The sequence below is a fragment of the Bombyx mori genome, chromosome 24 (assembly GCF_030269925.1).
Source record: "Bombyx mori chromosome 24, ASM3026992v2".
Classification (NCBI taxonomy): domain Eukaryota; kingdom Metazoa; phylum Arthropoda; class Insecta; order Lepidoptera; family Bombycidae; genus Bombyx; species Bombyx mori.
This window is the reverse complement of record NC_085130.1, coordinates 7,455,871-7,474,945: the sequence shown is the minus strand read 5'-3', so window position 1 is coordinate 7,474,945 and position 19,075 is coordinate 7,455,871. Positions and strand designations below refer to the sequence as shown.

The following is a 19,075-nucleotide window of genomic DNA, read 5'->3' as shown; positions in this document are numbered from 1 at the left end:
TAGGAGATGTATGGAAATGGTACTGCAAGGTAGAGGGGGAAGAGGTCGACCGAAGAAGACATAGATGGAGTAAGTGAATGACGATATTAGAGAGAGGGAAGTGAGTGTTGAGATGACGACTGATACAAGAGAATGTTTTAGAAGTTAGTGTGTTAGAAGTGTGAGAAGTATTTTATCAACGGGTATTTCATGGCAGTTTGAATGTAAATCTCTGTGCCTCCTATTGTTTTTCGTTGAAGTTCGTTGCAGGCGGTTTTTGGCGGGAACGCGAATTCTTTAGATTTAAACTTTAAATACCTAAGGGTAGATTATAATAATCGTTTCGCATCTATGAACGTGCAAGGGTATAGAAAAATGAAACAAGATCATGATGGAAGATGGTCATGGCTTCTCGGGTTCTTCCAAAGAGTTCACTAACGTTGCAATAAATCTCTACAAATTTAATGAGACATTAATTCATTTAAAATCAGCCGCTCTCATCCGACATTTAATTGTATTTAATTCCAATCATAATTTCTGATAATTCATTTGGCAATATAAATATGTATGTGCGTAATAATAATTGTTTATTTTATAAGCTCGGAGCTGGCAACAGCATACCAAAAACCGATTGCCATACCGAAAAAAAAGTTCGGTCCAAATTTTCTATCTCCCTCCAAATCGCGCACGGTATTCGTTTGATTCGTTTTTTGATAGTTGTAAATCTAAATTTATCTACAGCGATATTTTTCCTCTTCCATGTTTATATATGTTTGAGCTATTCAGTGTTTTCGTACAAAATAATTTAATTTTATTTCAAAATTATAGAAATATTAGCAGTCAATTTGGACACATCCTTCAAGTACCAAATCAGATATTGACAGTTCATCAGAAAAATGTTTATTGTGTGACTATTAAAATTTATAACCGTTTACCTAATATTTTCCAAGGATAAAAAGAATCGGATAAAAACGATGTAATGATTTTTTTTTAAGGAAATGTTATTAATATGTTGCTTTTGTTGTTGTTGAATTTTTGAATGATAAAATATGTAATTGATTAGATTGTGGCGGGTAGCCATCATACAACGCAAGATAATTGACAGATGCCTGAATCTCGCTTACGACATTTTCAAGATAAAGCGCATATATACAAGTTCCGAACAACAACATTCGGACCGTCGGTCTACCGAGCAATATCACCCGCTCGGTGGAAGATCTTCCCTCCGTCGTATATCTCCCAAAAGATCTACATATTATTTGGTTATATGATATGATTTTAATGGGTTATGAATGTAATTAGATTCTTTATGACTATGATTTATGAATATCTTATATACTAATGTTATAAAGCGGAAGAGTTTGTTTGTTTGAACGCGCTAATCTCAGGAACTACTGGTCCGATTTGAAAAATTATTTCAGTGTTAGATAGCCCATTTATTGAGGTATAGGCTATATAGCATCACGCTAAGACCAATACAAGTGGAGCATAAATAAAGAATGTTTTAAAATAGGGGTTTAAATAGCTTCCTTAACATTCTATAATTCAAAAATATTTTCACTTTCTACGTAAATGAAGTGGGGGGTAAAATTTAGCGTAGCCAAAGTAACTATTCCACGCGGACGTAGTCGCGGGCAAAAGCCTGTTATATAATAAATTGACATGTTAGTAATCTTTTTTTTTTTTTTGTTGCTTATATATCTGGACGAGCTCATTGCCCACCTGGTGTTAAGTGGTTACTGGAGCCCATAGACATCCACAACGTAAATGCGCCACCCACCTAGAGATATAAGTTCTACGGTCTCAAGTATAGTTACAACGGCTGCCCTACCCTCCAAACCGAAACGCATATTCATAATATGTACTTCCAAAACAATGATTCAAACTTCAGATGTTAGTTTACTGCTAATATTAATGACCCTCGGTAATTGTGAATCGAACAACGTGCCCCAGATAAACTCTTAGCACGTGCGATAATTGAGTTAATTGCGCGACCTTGGATTTCGGGCATGAGAAAAAACGCGTACGTGGTGATCATGGCTTGTTTTCAAGTATTTTTTACACGCTTTATATTAGCTTCACTTGTATGTACCGTGGACCGCCAAGAGAACAAACAAATCTGTCCTCGGGCAACTTCGTATAGAAACGAGACTGTCTACGATTTGCTACCAGAAGATTCTTGGTTACTTTGGTCATATTGCTCGGCGGCCACCAGACGACCTTGAAAGATTGATTGTGGTGGGCAAGGTAGAAGGGAAAAGACCCGCCGACCGGCCACCAAACCGTTGGTCGGATCAGATAACTGCGCTTACTGGACTCTCTGTTGCGAACGCCCTGAGAGAAGCCGAAAACCGAAGCAAATGGAAGCTGATGGTACAAAGAGCCACGAAGGGCTTTCAGGGACACGACCTTCAGCAATGAAGTATTCGACTAAGAAGAAGTACGTATGTTTGTATGTTTGTAACTGACTCCTTTAGACGCGATTTTGACCCACTTTAAGCGGCCAGATTTCATTCAAACTTTGTAGATTTATCGAGGACCGATGACAATTTAATGTTAAAAATATAATTGAAAAAAAAAATTAAAAAAAATTTGAAATTCAACTAAAAAATGAAAAATAATTTAAAATACAACCAAGAAATAGAAAATAAATTTTAATTTATCTATTTTCAATTTAAATTTATTAAAATTTATTTTCTATATTTTACTCAAATTTTATATAAAGTGTGTTTTTAGTTTTTTTTTTTTTACTATTATTTATTATTATCTTTGAACGCCATTTTTACAGACTTCAAGACGTCCTGATGAACTTGAATCAGAAACACACGTATCAAGCACAGATGACGATACAACAATCTTATAACATCACTCTAATATTCTGATTAAGAGAATAAAAAAAAATAAACTAATTGATAATTCGGTTTGTTTTTTTAACGTTTTTTTTATTGCTTAGATGTGTGGACGAGCTCACAGCACACGTGGTGTTAAGTGGTTACTGGAGCCCATAGACATCTACAACGTAAATGCGCCACACACCTTGAGATATAGTTCTAAGGTCTCAGTATAGTCACAACGGCTGCCCCACCCTTCAAACCGAAACGCATTACTGCTTCACGGCAGAAATAGGCAGGGCGGTGGTACCTACCCGCGCGGACTCACAAGAGGTCCTACCACCAGTAAACGTGTTCTTTTTTTGTTTGTTTTTAAATAACACATGTATTTTTATACACAATGGCCTCCACGAGTGCTTTGTAATTACTATATTTAATGTTTAGCTTCGTTGGCTTTTAAATAATTACTGTTTTTTTTTTAATTAACTAATTTATGTGTACAGCGGTCTGGTGTAGTGGTAAGTGACATGGTCACTACAAAAGGGGGTCGCGGGTTCGAATCCCGCCAAGGGAGGATATTTGTATGATAAATATAAAAATGTCTTTTCCAGGGTTATGGATGTATCTTAAATATATGTGTGTGTATAATAAAAATCTTACATTTATTTCCGTTATCTGGTACCTGTAACACAAGTTCTTTACGAACTTAGCACAGGACCAGTTAACGTTGCGTGATTGTTAGTAAATATTTATTATTTATTTATTTATGTGTATTGTCTATGTTTAAAATCTCCTATTTTCCATTTCAATTTTAGAAGCAAACTTCGTTTTATTATCAAACACTCACGGTTCTGTCAATAATACACCATTTTATCTTCATGTTACATAATAAATAAAAAACTTTTTTTTATTGCTTCGATGGGTGGACGAGCTCACAGCCCACCTGGTGTTAAGTGGTTACTGGAGCCCATAGACATCAACAACGTAAACGCGCCATCCACCTTGAGATATAAGTTCTAAGGTCGCCGTAAAGTTACAACGGCTACTTCACGGCAGAAATAGGCGGGGTGTTGATACCTACCCGTGCGGACTCACAAGAGGTCCTACCACCAGGAAACAGCAATACTCATATGAAGAAGATTATTAGGAAACGCTGGTTGGATGTGGTAAAAGCGGATATGGAGAAGAATAACCTCACCCAGAAGGATTCCGAAAACCGGGCAAAGTAGAGGAGATTAAGTAAGAATGCGGACCCTAGGACTAGACCAGGAAAACGCTAGGATGAAGAAGAATACCAATATAGAGTCACAGAACACAATTCAAAAAGTTTTTAATTCAAATTCATACTTTAACGAATTTAAAGTTTAAAAAAAACTTCTTTGACGGCGTTGAATCTGTTTGTGTAAAAAATAAAATAAATGATCTACGCAGTATGTACCTACATTAATTTTGACCTCACACGTACAGCCTGAGTTTAGGGTTGTCCGTAAACAATTGCCATTAAAGAAAAAAAATTGAAATTTCCGACGGTTTTTCGTTTGATGCTTATTTCATCATCATCGTCATCATCATCAGCCCATAGTTGCCCATTGCTGGACATAAGCCTCTCCCAATCCACACCACTGAGCTGTCTTCGGCTCTCCTCATCCACCCCTTTCCGGTCATGTTCGGAGGTCATCGCAACACCTAGCCAGCGGACGTTCCAAGTTACGTTTTCCGCGGTCTCCACTCGAGGACCCCTCTATTCCAGCGATCGTCAGTTCTACGGCATATATGGATTCTTATTTGTTCGTCTAATTATCACGCGAACAAGTATAAACCGGCGTAATTATAATTGTAGACTTCGCTTCCAAGAGTCAGGAAATAATACACAGATTGCAATAGTTCACTTAATTCTGTATTACTTTATTTGTAACTCCACTTGTACAATCTTTAAATATCTGTTCACTACTCAATACACTGCTTTCTGTCCCGTTTTTTCAGACTACCGCCTTTTTTATTATGTCACGTCCCCACTACTGCCATTGCTCCCACCAACAGTCTTGCTATTTGGCAATCCGATAATTGCCTTAACTTTAACATGATACATTTTATCTATATATTAATACGTGAAGCAAAAACTTTGTATCCCTTTTTACGAAAATTGCGCGGACGGAGCAGTATGAAATTTTCACATTTATAGAGAATATAGAGAAGGAGTGCACAATGCTAATATTTTTTTAAAATAATGCATAAAAGATACATTAAATCAATAAAGAAAACATTACACACACTACATACCATGTATTTGACGCACACATGCATGCATAGTATTTATTGTCAAACTTTTGTTCTTGACGTCTGTTGTCAAATTGAGAATAGATTAAATATTGGTTGTCTTTGTTAATATTTTTTATAGTGTAATCTTGGCGAAATTTGTTATTATAAAAGTATAAAATACAATCATAATAGTGTACAAACTTACAATTCCAATTAATTATAGTCAAATTTCGACTACTGCGGGACCTCTAGTTTTAATTATTTTACAACAAACCTTACATAATTAAAACTATGTTTAGGATTTAATCTAAGATTAAGCCGTAAAAGTAATTTTAATGATGTCTACAGACTCGAAGAGAATCTCGTTTTTATTCACTCACATAGCTCAATCGATGGTAGTTTAGAAGCGGTAAGCGGTTCAATAGACCCAGCCCACTGAGTTTCTCGTCGGATCTTCTCAGTGGGTCGCGATTCCGATCCGGTGGTAGATTCTGCGAATCACGGCTTTGCTAGGTCTAGTGTAGCAAATTCTCTCAGGTTGAGCCCGTGAGCTCACCTACCCGTCCACGCGTAGCCGGAATTGCCCCTACGCTACCAGCGAATGGATAGGTTTAAAAACATTAAGCAGAGAAACAGACAATCTATTTACCGATCCCATAGACATCCACAACGGAAACGCTGCCACTCACCTCGAGACATGAGTTCTAAGATCTCAGTTTTTACAGTACGAGTGCCCCCCTTCGAACTGAAACGCGTTACTGCTTCACGGCAGATATAAGCAGAATGGTGGTACCTACCCGTGCGGACTTTTTATATTATTTACAGGTTTTAGTAACAGAAGTTTTTGGATGATCTATACTTGGAGTTTGTTTGTTTGAACGCGCTAATCTCAGGAACTACTGGTCCGAATTGAATAATTCTTTCAGTGTTAGATATTCCATTTATCGAGGAACGTATAACATCATGCTAAGACCAATACAAACGGAGCACCAATACAGAATGTTGCAAAATCGGGTTTTTTTCCTTTTTGAGAGCTTCCGTCGCGTGTGCTGCTACGGTTAAAGTTTCGCTAAAATAATGTATGACAGAATTATTCCTCTTTAAAAGATCTAAAAAAAAGTCCGGGACAGCATATGTCTATATGTTAAGGTTGCCTCACTATAACGTTTTTTTTGCTGACCAAATTTGTTCTAAAATAAAGCATTATTTGTGAACTATTCCACGCGGACGAAGTCGCGGGCAAAAGCTAATTTTATTATAAACTAAGCCTTCGACAAGACGATAAGTACGCGTATTTCTTTAGGGCTGTGGTCTGAAACGTTCACATCGTTATTCAAAATAAAATTTTAAATAAACACTTTTCATTCAATACTGATTTTTAAGGCAGTCATTTCTAAAATTAAATTCGAAACTAGTTTTATGTTTTAAATATTAATTACTTATTAAATGTTCGATCGCACATGATGTCATCATTCTATTGACAGCGGTCATGTCATCTTGATAGATGCCGAGTGCGAGACTCGATAATGCCTATATTCAATTTTGCAGTCTTAGGGCACCCCGCTGGTACATAAGGCCCTTACAAGTGTAAGGTTTATGATTATTTATATTAATATGATAATATAAAGTCCTGTAGATGTTAAGAATTATTATTAAATATGAGGTCTGTATTGCAAAACATTTAAATATTATTGTTTATTAGTTGCTCAATTGACTGCTTTTAAAGTCACGTGACTAAGCCACGTGACCAGTCAAGAGGGGATAGCCGGCTGAGACATATTTAAAAGAAAATGCAGACGGTCAGAGGACAGTAGTTGAATAAGACGCATCAATGTAAAATTGGCAGAGTAAATCAGAGTGTGAATAAAGTTAGTCTGTTTAATTTATATGTCTGACACCCAAAACAAGATATCTCCACTTGACCCTGTCTTGCGCTTGCTCCTTAACCTCACGCCAGGTCACACCGGCAGACCTCATCAGGGACTAGGTCTCCTCCTGCCAAGCTTTTGCCACTTGATATAATTTAAAGTTCTTGGTAGCAGAGTCCAATCTTTAAATTGCAAAGTGCAGGCAATTACGAAATAACAGACTAACACACTTTTATAAATTAGATGAATTAATTACATGGATGTTTTAGAATATTTTTTTCGAAATCACAGTTTTGTTATTTTGTTTTGCTTCACGAACCGACAGACATTTTTTTCATTTGTTCAAGACACCTATTGTCACTGCTGTCTATGTATAGGAGTTTCTATCCCAATATTCCAATAATCCCAATATTCTATCTCTCCATGGGCGTCCCTAAGTGTGTAAAAGGGACCAGTTCTTCTCCTGCCACGGGGCTGCCACTCAAACACGATCGATGCTGCGTTGATATTCAATACACTAAATTCGTCTTGGTCCAGTTTTGTTCAGAGTCGCTGCTTGTCCAACCATTTCTGCGGTTGGAGAAAAGGCGCGGTTTTCATACCGCAGCTATGATCCTCTGTTAAGTATATCTTAAGACGCATTCTACCGGTGATATACGTAAGTACAATTTTATTCTTAGTATTTTCTTAGTTCTTCGCGAACCGTGCAATGAAAACTAAATTTATTGTTTATTTTATTATATTTATTGTTTTGTTCTCTCGTTTTTTGTTTTCATTATTATATTATTATTCTCGACATAATCATTTTTCGATACTGAATTAGATTTGTATTATCTCACAGCCCTGTCTCGGTTATCAACCCGCCATTTTGTGTTACGTCATTTACGCGCCTTTTTTGTAGGTGATGTCATTTTCTCGTTACAAAACTGTTTTTACGTCAATGCATGGTCACGAAATTATAAAGAGAGAAAGGGTTTGCTTAATTTACGTTTTAATGGTAGTAAGTAAGGCTGAGTGAGCATCACTGTGCTCAGAATGGTTTTTTATTTGTGATTAAAATTCATTTTGGTAATTAAGTATATTCTCCAAAATACGAAATCATTGTTTCACTGTATAAGTCGAGTTTGCTTGGAGGTCCACTTAGTAAGTAAAGTAAATCAGGGTAGGTACTATAATTCTAAAAATAATTCAAGGCACATAGGTACATGACTAGTATTTTTTTTTGTACATAAATGACAAGAAAACATGGAAGCGTTTTGTTTTAATAAAAAGAGAATAATAAAAATAAAATGATTATAATGTAGAAGAGTATCATAAAAAATGTATACAAATACTTTTTTTTCTATTTATTGTATAATTAATAAGATTTTAACAAATATAATATAGATAATCGTATCTTAATCCGATTTTTAGCTGTACTAAAAGTTAGTTTGTAATGCATAATAACAAATCGATTATGAGTTGCCGAATAAACACAATTAAAAATCGATTATACGTTGGCGAATAAAAACAAGAACATCACCTCTCAAGTAGATATCGTGTGACGTCAACCATGGATCACCTTTCTCATTAAGACCAAAGTTAATGATGACCAAACATCACCTCTCGGACAACGGTCAAAGCCCTTTATGAGCTCAATTAAAAGAGCATACGGTTGAAATTTAATTAACAACTCTAATAATGATAGACAATGACAAATACAGAGAGGCTATAAAGAAATCTGTCTGTAAATGTGATTAAAAGAAACATGTAAACATTAAAATAAGAATCGAACTATGATTTGATTTATAAATGGTCTAATAATTAAGTTTTATACGTATGTTTTTATGTATTGTTGTAGGTACATATTAATCTATATATATAAAAATGAATTGCTGTTCGTTAGTCTCGCTAAAACTCTAGAAAGGCTGGACCGATTTTGCTAATTTTGGTCTTAAATTATTTGTGGAAGTCCAAGGAAGGTTTAAAAGGTAGAAATAATGAAAATACTCGGAATTAAAAACCAAAAATAACAATTTTGTTTTTCCTTTGATGGGTCCTCCGTCGGACGGATTCCTTTTATTCGTTTTAAGTTTGTTTAATACAAAAGTTTAGGCCTTTTATTTATCGATTGAGGCACTACGAAGTCTACTGGGTCAGCTAGTCATAAATAGTTTTTCTCACGATTTATTAATTAAATTCTGTTATTGTACATTTTGATCTATGTGAATATTGTAAGACTAATTAGAACGTAGTAACACTGAAGTATGTGTGAAGTGCAGGGACGTCTTAAGCTAGGATGGGGCCCTTAGGCACACAAGAATTTGAGGCCCTTTTGGAAAGTAAAAAAAGGGAATTATAATAACATTTTTTTACTGAGTATGAGACCATTTATTATAGGTAATCAAATACAGTATGATATAATATGTCATTAATGATATTAGAATGCTGCTGGTTTTTTGGTTACGATTTCGATAACGGTTTCTTTCGGGATTTTTGTTGAGCAAAATCTTCTATTATAGGCATAGTATATGATGCCTTGTAAATACCTTCTGATTACTGATTTGTGAAAAAAGTGGAATGTGCCCGACAAAAATGTTTTGAGAATAAACGTGTGAGAGAAACTTCTTATACTAGAAAGTATAAAGGCGGACTAAATGCCATAGGCATTCTCTAACGGTCTACCTTAATGGTAACGGGGAGTGCAGAGATGAAGGTTGGTAGGTGTAGTGGGAAGGTGATATTACTTAAACATATGTCTATATATTTATAACATACATAATATTTATAGATACAAATACTCGTACTTAAATAAATACATATACATAAATATATACATATACATATCATAAATATATACATATACAAATTCTTAATGTATGTTTTAGTCTTTTAGGTCTCTTAAAAGTAGATTCATTCTCAGTACCTTCGGATTGGTTTTTCCCAGAGTCTACTAGACATTCCGGCGCCTTAGTAACAAAAATCGACATAATTACTTCAGTGCGCCGCGTAGGGCACCGGTGACCTACGAGATAGTATAAGGGTTATCTAAATACAAGACTTAACCCACAGACACAGCCCACTGAGTTTCTCGCTGGATCTTCTCAGTGGGTCGCGTTTCCGATCCGGTGGTAGATTCTGCGAAGCACTGCTCTAGCTAGGGTCAGTGTTAGCATCACTCCGGTTCGAACCCCGTGAGCTCACCTACTAGTTAAGGTTACGCTGAAATAGCCCCTCAAGGCTATCAGATAAGGTAGGAAAAAAAATACAAGACCGTTTATTGTACACTTTACCTGTCTATTGACCGATTTGAGTAGGTAGTGGCTTGCCTTGCTTGTCTATGAATTGCTGACGTCCATGAGCAACTGTAACCACTCACCATCAGCTGGGCCGTATTCTAGTCTGCCTACAAGGGCAAAAAAGAATAAAAAATTATTTTCGAGACTTAAAGATAGTTGTGTACTTTCTCTCTGTATGTGTTAACTATAAGCCTAAATCCAATTCTTTTTTGTCACTTTATAATATTAAGTTATCTCTTTTAAATAACGTCTCAGTGTAAGATTTAAATCGGCACTTGAACACTGACGTCATTGTGTAAAACAATGCTCTCTCTATCTGGAGTCGTATTAAAATATTCCGACAACTTACAACTACTTTATTTCCGAGCTGGTTTTAATTTTGTTCATTTGATAATTTTATGGTAATAACAAAACAATAAAAATAGATACTACACATATTCTTCCGATACAGGCCCTTCAGTACCCTTCCGAGAACGCTAAAACTATTGTGTTATCTATGAGTGTGTACTAAGAGTATGAAGTAGTTAGACTATTGACCTAAATTTTGAAAGATAGCCCTTTGGCAAGACCAGTTCTGAAGAGTTGTTTTACGTGTTTTCAACGTTGTTTTTATAATTTAGTAAGCCGTATGAAGGGTAGCGATTAGAAGCGCAGTCTTTGTGAAGAAAAGTGTCCGTGGAAAAGCGTCCGGTTAGAGCGACGCCACATTAGCAAGTGATTTTTCGTTTTCCTACCTATGTTAGTAGTAGCCTTAGGTTATCTTAGCTTCACCGGACGTGTAGGAGAGCTCACGGAGCTCATCCTGGTGACTTGCTAACCCATGGAAGAGCAGTGCTGAATCCGCTGAGAAGATTCGCGCAAGAAACTCACCGGTTTGTGGTCTTCTTTTTTTTTTCGATTTTCGGATCGAAGGGTTCGACAAGTAGTCTCGTATGATGAGCACGAGTCTGTCTGCCACTCCCATGTTATACAGTTTGTATATCAAACCGTTGTGCCAGACTTTGTCGAACACCTTCGCTATATCGAAGAAGAGGGCTCCTGTCGGGATGGGTTTCCGCCTATTCAGCCCTATTAAGATGTGCTCCGTGAGGCGGTGCACTTGATGGACGCACGAGTGTTTGGCGTGGAACCCAAACTGCTCGTCGATCAATATTTTATTGGACGCGACGAAGTCCCAGAGGCGTTTACGAAGGAGTCGTTCGTATAGTTTGCCTATCGCCGGGAGGAGATTATGCGGCGGTAACTCGCGGTTTCGTTCTTCGGTTTGCCCGGCTTATGTATGCCGATAACGTCAGCTTCTTTCCACACCGCAAGAAAGATGCAGTTCGTCATAGCAGCATTTAAGTTGGTGGCCAACATTGTTATTAGTTAGACTGGTAAGATTTTTAGAGCGCGATTGCGGATGCCGTCGGAGCCGGGAGCTTTCCGTGGCCGTAGGCTCTCGATCGCCTCCTTGACCTCGGAAGTGGTAATGGGGGGTAACGCATCCGAGGGCGGCAAGGAAGCTCTGCGCTCGACCTCCCTGTCGACTGACTCGGTGTGTTCGGGGTCCGCGAATTGAGTGCTGGCAGCAGCAGCAGCTTTACCGTGTCATCGTCATCGTAAGCCGGTGGTTGGCCTGAAGGGCGTACGAGAGGAGGCATAGTGACGATAGTTTCGGACTTGAGGGACCTAGTTAGTCGCCAGTATGCTTGGTGAGTAGGCCCGAGTTCTTCAAAGTAACTATGCCATTTTTCATTTCGGGCGTCGTTTAGGCGGGATTTGACTTCCCGCTGTAGACGACGCATCCGAATCCGGTTGATTCCGTGGGATATCGGAATATCGAAGTTGTGTGATTTGTTTTATTTTGTCTGTTTAGTGTTTCTTCAGGTTTAAATGTGTAATAACGGTGGTTTATTAACTGTTTAATATCTGTGAAAGTGCACAAGTGTGGAAAAATGAAACAAGGCCGCTGAACGTAACTTCTCGGGATCCTTCTAAAAGTCCACTGAAAAAGTCTCAGTAAATAACCACCATTTTACTGAAGATTATATTTCATCCTATATCATCTCATCTCATTTCATTTAATTCCATGCCAACAGATTAAGTTTCCTTAGTTTATTATTATTCATAAACTGTAAAAAATTAAAACGGCGAATTATAAAAATCTCATTACTTGACGCGGGATAATTCACAAACCGTGCCGGAACTCCGGAACCAAAAAATAAAGAAGAAGAAGTAACAAAGTTTTTAAGTGTTATTTCAAGGACACGGTAGTATGTGTAATGTTATTGATTTACTGTACCTATTTTCTATGCATAATTTAAAAAATATTAACATTCTGCACTCCTTCTCTATATCCCGTATAAGTGTGGGAAATTTCATACTCCTTCGTCCGCGCAATTTTGGTAAAAAGGGGTACAAAGTTTTTGCTTTACGTATTAATATATAGATTTTAAGCGTGATAGTCGTTCGTGCCACGTGTTCAATGCGTATTTTTCTGAGTAAATTTTAGTTTGAACACGCCATGATTACGTCACGCCTCGAACACAAAATGGTGGTTGAATAATTATCGTTAAGTTGGTACTAGTTACTTTTTTTTTACGGCCACTTTTTGCAGTTGGATTTGGGAAGGTAAGTTTTTAGCGTGTTCGAATTTTTTGGCTGTACGGACGAGGTAACAAATGTATTATTATTTTTCAACATTTATCAAATTCAGAAAATAATGAAGTCTTTAACTTTTGTTACATGATTTAAAGGAGTTAATTACCCTTTAAAGTTATTCCTTAGATGCCTCATTGGGTCCATTTTCTTTGTCATGTCCTGTTTGGGCGTAAAATTTTATTTTGCTGCACTAAATTAGCACTTAAAAAGCACTAAATTTTCATTAAAAATTTTAGTGATTCTGCCCATTTGACCATTCTAGCTTTACAGACGTAATCAAATCTTTGCCGACGAAGCCGTAATGCAACTAGGATTCAAACTGGGAAATTAGGAATATACTTGTTTTTTAATTTACATTAATGATCCAAATAAAAAATTGACCTTGATAAAATCAAAAGTCTGCTCATTTATTGCCTCTAAAGCGGAACAAAGTTCGCCGGGTCAGCTAGTATATTATGAACTGTACTATTTATGTAGCTTTGTTTTATTTTCTACCCATTGGCTGGTAGCCTAAGTGGCTATTTCAACTACGCTCCGTCGAGCACCTTTCTTTATCACCGTAAACATAGTCCTTGTGTGTATTGTCCAAACTAACAACACGCCATAACTAAAATGAAACCTATAAAACCGAACCAAGCGTGAAATTCATTTTCTGTCCGACTCAAATTTTTTTTTTGTTTATGAAGTACATACTTGGGTTTCTTCCGTGAGGCTAATAGGGATTATACAATGGATAAAAATCGGCACACAAAATTGCCGAAATCGCAATGAAATCGGGGGACTGGATTGTATTTATCTGGAGCAGGCAACCCTTCTTCTCAGTCGGACACTCTTGTCAGAGTGGTCGTGGTTGCGTTGACAGGCAACCCTATAGGATCAGAAACTGAGTGCTTAGTGCGAGTTTTTTAACGTTCTCGATAGCGTAAAAGTTAACTCAAATTTGTATGGAGTTGGAACAGCACCCCTAGCGGCAAACGTACGCAAACGATCCCATTCCATACAAATATGAGCTAACTTTTACGCTGTACTATTCTAACTCGACATCGCACAGCCAATGTAATTATACTGTAATTGACATTCATTTCTATCCATACCCTACCCTCTATTTCGACGTGGTTGCCATTGGATACGAGTAAGTAACAAATAAAATATTCTTTCCCTTTGGATGTTGTTTGAACAATTCAATTGCTCATTCAAAATCCATCTGCCTTGACATTTCCGTGAGTGACTTAAATAAATCAGCATACGTATTTTTGTAAGCTAAAATATGATTGACTAGCTTTTGCCTGCGACTTCGTCCGCGTGGAATAGTTCACAAATAATGGTTTATTTTAGAACAAATTTGGTTAGCATAAAAAACGTTATAGTGAGCCAACCTTAACATATAGACATATGCTGTCGCGGACTTTTTTTATATCTTTTAAAGGGGAACAATTATGTCATACATTATTTTAGCGAAACTTTAACCGTTTCTGCAGCACACGCAGCGGAAGCTCTCAAAAGGGAAAAAACCCCGATTTTGAAACATTCTTTATTGGTGCTCCGCTTGTATTGGTCTTAGCGTGATGTTATATAGCCTATTCTCGATATACTCGACTCTTCAGCTTTATAATATTTATATGATTGATTCGATAATGCTATGAAATTTTCTGACGAAGCGGTCTTGCGATGTAATAATGACATGCCGTCTTTAAAGGCTACATGAGGAGACTATTAAGGCCATTCCTGTCACGAAGCAGTCTTCCACTCCGGCTTAAGATTGGAAGTGATGGACGTAGGTAATCGTGACAATGGCCATCCGTGTTAAAACAAGTAGCGACGTTAAAGGATCGCGTAAACACTTATCAGGTCAGCCGTGAGGTTTTAGAACCTCTTTTGAGTCCGCACGGGTAGGTACCACCACCCCGCCTATTTCTGCCGTGAAGCAGTAATGCGTTTCGGTTTGAAGGGTCGGGCTGCCTTTGTAATTACACTGAGACCTTAGAACTTATATCTCAAGGTGGGTGGCGGCATTTACGTTGTAGATGTCTATGGGCTCCGGTAACCACTTAACACCAGGTGAGCTGTGGCCTCGGGTATCAATCTAGGCAATAAAAAATAAATAAATAGAAAGGTCGGTCTCAACTGAATTCAGAAGTATTCTAAAAGGGATGTGACGCCGCATCAACATTGTCATCGATCCCCCATAATAATAAATCCCAGTATTCCACCAGGTTCTGTACTCCCTCTGAACTATGCATCCGACAGGTCGTGACAATCAAATTTCAATCAAATCTTTCCTACAGTGTACTTCGAAACTCTTGAATTATCTAATATTCTAGAATTACCCCGGACCTTACCATCCTTGAAACAATCCTAAGTATTTTAAGCAACTGAGCAACCCGAAGGTAATATTACCGATGTTCACAGGCAGCGATGAACACTTTTAATCAGTTGGGCTATATGCTCGATGTTGAATTAGATAACAAAAAAAAAAAAAAAACGTGTATTTTTTTCTAATTCACGTAATTTATTTCATAGCACGTTATTTACGATCGTCAAATTGCAAACATACGTTATACAATTATTATAAAATATTAATACTCTTAATAAAATATCCTTACCGCATTACGATTCCAAATCGAAAAACCACAACAACACCGCATTCGGATAACATGAGAATTAATATCGAAAAACTCTAAAACCAACGAGATCGTGTCGACGAAGAAACCACTGTAATAATGTTATTTAGGTATGTTTTTTGAATAAAACATTACAATAACACCATAAACTCAGAAAAGTATTAAGTACTCTGTGCTAGAAATCGATGAGAATGCAGACAGAATACGTCTAACAACGAACAAAATCGGTGCCGCACTAACTTATCATAATAATATAACTTGAATAGTGTCAGGATAGGGACGCTTAGCGTTATAAAATAACGCGTTATATTTTATTAATAAGACTACATTAAGACGCTTGGAATAGTAACACAGTATCGCAGTATATTATGTGCATAGCGGTATTGACCGAAAAACAAAGTTAGACAAAATCAGTGCACATGTCGTAGAATTGTTGTAAAAACCTTTTTCACATTTTTTGAGACACAGGTACTAGGAAATGAAAAAGCTATCTGTTTAGCATAAAGTTTCAAATTAACAGTCACCGAATCTCTATAAAACTTATTAGTAACAAAAAACATAATAGCTTAAAAAAATAGAGAATATAACACGCTATCGCGTTTTTGTTCATTTGGACATCACTATTGTCAAAACAACACTGGCATCAACATTGCACCACGAGTTTGCGCAATACCTCCAAGCGTACCTAACTCAATAAAAATGTATTTATAAATTTTATTTCAATTTTATTACGTACTTAGTAAATTCAACAATTGACCTTCCCTTTTATATGTATTCACGTCATTCATTTTTAATTTTTCATCGATTTCTGTAAAACTAGGTCATTGACCTGTTTAGTTGATTCAGTTGTCAATTTCTATCTAAAAAGTAGATACCTATTATGTTTTAAAAACGAACTAACACGGACAACGTGTCCTTTGATACGCTAATATACGCTTTCATGGTAGTCAATGTATGCCTAGTAAATCTATGGTAAGCCTACTGATATATTTTATTATATTTTCTAAATAATGTTTTTAAGCACACTGGTCACTCGTAAATCAGCTGTTTACGGGTAACATGATAACGAACGCGAAGCTTTTGTGAACTGAAGGCCATGTTATTTTTTAAAGATGAAATTTTTATTGCTGTTCCTCCCTTCAAACCGGAATGCAATAATGCTTTGTGGCAGAAATGAGCAAGTAATTTCGTTCGTTTCTCATTATATCGACATCGTGCAAATCAAATAATTCTACAAACAACACGAGTGTTCGAACCATTGCTTTTTATTTTTATCAACAATCAACAAGGTTTCAAGCGAATTAAATGGCTGATTAAAATAACAGATTATCAGATTATAATAATTTAACCAAAAAATAATAGCGAAAATAAACTTTTACATACTTTTGAGTAATTTATTTTTTGACCGTGAATTATTTTGGATAATGGTGACTGCTAAATATTTTGAGTTAATTAGACGATAAAGTCGATTTCCCACCAAAGCATACAGTTTAAGTTTATCTCATATTGTCTTGATCTTTGCTGCACTACAAGCCCTCTTCTGGTCTGCATTCGTTAAATGGACATTATGCGTCATCATCAATGCGTGCTTTCTTGCCACCAGTGAATTAAAATTATCACGCAATCCTATATTTTTGTAATATTTTTGGAAAACAGATCGCAATGTTTTTATAGCATGTAACGTGAATAAGATTTGAGGTTTTAATTTTGAAGAATAATAGAAACGTTGAATAAACAACAAATAAACACGTGATAACGCTAAATACTAATTGTGAATTCGGTAGGCTACTACACTGCAGGATCTAACTGCTGGTATTGTCCCATCGTTTTATGTAACTTCACCGGGTATCTCATACAGCATAATAATATAGTTTAAGCCACGATACCTATGAAAACTTTGAAAAAAAGGCATTGTATTCCGAGTACCTATTTTTGAGACTTTTTGTAGCACGGCGACAGGCGGCAGTTACTAACCCTTGTATCCATAGATAATACACATAGAGAGTACTATCGTAACATTCGTAACTGTGTATAATCTATAACTGTGACTGTATGCTCCAATCAATGTCAAGAAATGTCATTAGTGCTTCTGGCGGTTAAATTAATGTTTTCATTTAATTCCAGATTTTATAAATAGGAACGTTATAAACAAAAATGGCTGAAAAACTCGAAGATTTGAATTTACCACTCACAGTTGTAACTAGAATCGTAAAAGAAGCTCTTCCCAGTGGCGTATCGATATCAAAAGAGGCGCGAACTGGCCTCGCTAAGGCGGCTTCAGTTTTTGTACTTTATGTGACTTCAGCAGCTACAAATATTGTTAAGAACAAAAAAAGGAAGGCTCTCACTGGGCAGGACGTGATAGATGCTATGAAAGACATCGAATTTGATAGATTTGTGGAACCTTTAGGAGAAGCTCTGGAACATTACAAGACCATGGCTTCGGCACGAAAATCCGCTTCTATGAAGAAAAAAGATGAACAAGAAGACGCTGAGATTATAGAAGACGATTGAATACTACTGCGACTTGAGTTTAAAATGTATAGTGGCGCTTAGTGGTGTATATTCAGAAACTGTGCTGAAAAACTATATGAAATAAGTTCAAAGAACCCATGCCTGTGTTACAAAAGTGATAAATGTTTAAATGAAACAAGTTTCCCATGAACATTTACAACAGTTACCTCGCAATAATTAATCAGTTGGTAATAATGTATGAAGTGTTTTAAAATTAAATAAACTTTTATTAAAAACAAGTAAACTTCAAAAGCATCCCAAAATGAATTGTGTCCACTTACTTTTACATCAGTAAATTAACTACAATTAAAACTTAGAACTTCTCAAAATTTGTTTTTGCAATTTGCTAAAATTAAAAGTATTTTATTTGATTTATTACTGATATTTTTCTAAACTTAATTTTTACTGCCATAAAAATTACTTAATGTTAGGTTATGTATGTATGTATGTTATGTAAATGTTACAATTATTACTAGATCTGGTCACACATCCTTTTAAAACTTGTAATTATAAGAAAATTTTGTTAGAATCTGGCTTTTCTATTATTTTTCAGTATTCTAGAATAGTCTCAAGAGAAATTAAAATAATGGTTATGTTTGTGTGAAAACCTCCAATTATTTTCATTCAATATATCATACAATATTCAATGCCCTGCTTATCTATGGTGGTAGTTCTCGAAACTTGGTAGTTTGTTTTGGCTTTTGTCAAGAGTGGGACATGACAACCAATTTGAATTAAATGATACGAAATATGAATCAAATGAGTCGACTATTATCAAAGCCGGCAATGTGACTTTTGGACAATTATTGGTAAATCAGAAAAACGAATTATTGACTTTGTATTCTGTTGGCAGTCACAAAACTCTTCTGAACGACATCTTAGATAAATAACAGGTTAAGTATTAACCTTTATTTAATGCAGGTTTTGAACCGTATTCTTTGAAGGAGACGATTATATTCAAATCAATCTGTATTGACATATCAATAACATTTTTTTGTCCAAATGCACAGATTGCCACCTTTGATAATAGACGACTCAAATACAATATAACATCATAGGATAAGATTCAAAATAAGTGTTTA

General features: G+C 36.1%; 2 protein-coding genes across 3 annotated transcripts in view; one reads left to right on the top strand and one right to left on the bottom strand.

Moving 5' to 3' along the window:
* The window catches only part of LOC101746973 (uncharacterized), an 88,614-nt gene extending 72,876 nt beyond the window's left edge, over positions 1-15,738 (bottom strand). For both annotated transcript variants that reach the window (XM_062675729.1, XM_062675732.1), the window contains exon 1: positions 15,462-15,738. The gene's annotated coding sequence lies outside the window, so the exon portion shown is untranslated. The remainder of the gene's footprint in view (positions 1-15,461) is intronic.
* A 1,770-nt stretch (positions 15,739-17,508) lies between these two features.
* Positions 17,509-18,522, top strand: LOC101741556 (DNA polymerase epsilon subunit 3). The gene has a single exon (XM_004923096.5). It carries the CDS (start codon positions 17,634-17,636, stop codon positions 17,991-17,993), a length of 360 nt encoding a protein of 119 aa, XP_004923153.1. The 5' UTR covers positions 17,509-17,633; the 3' UTR covers positions 17,994-18,522.
* Positions 18,523-19,075: the final 553 nt, after the last annotated feature.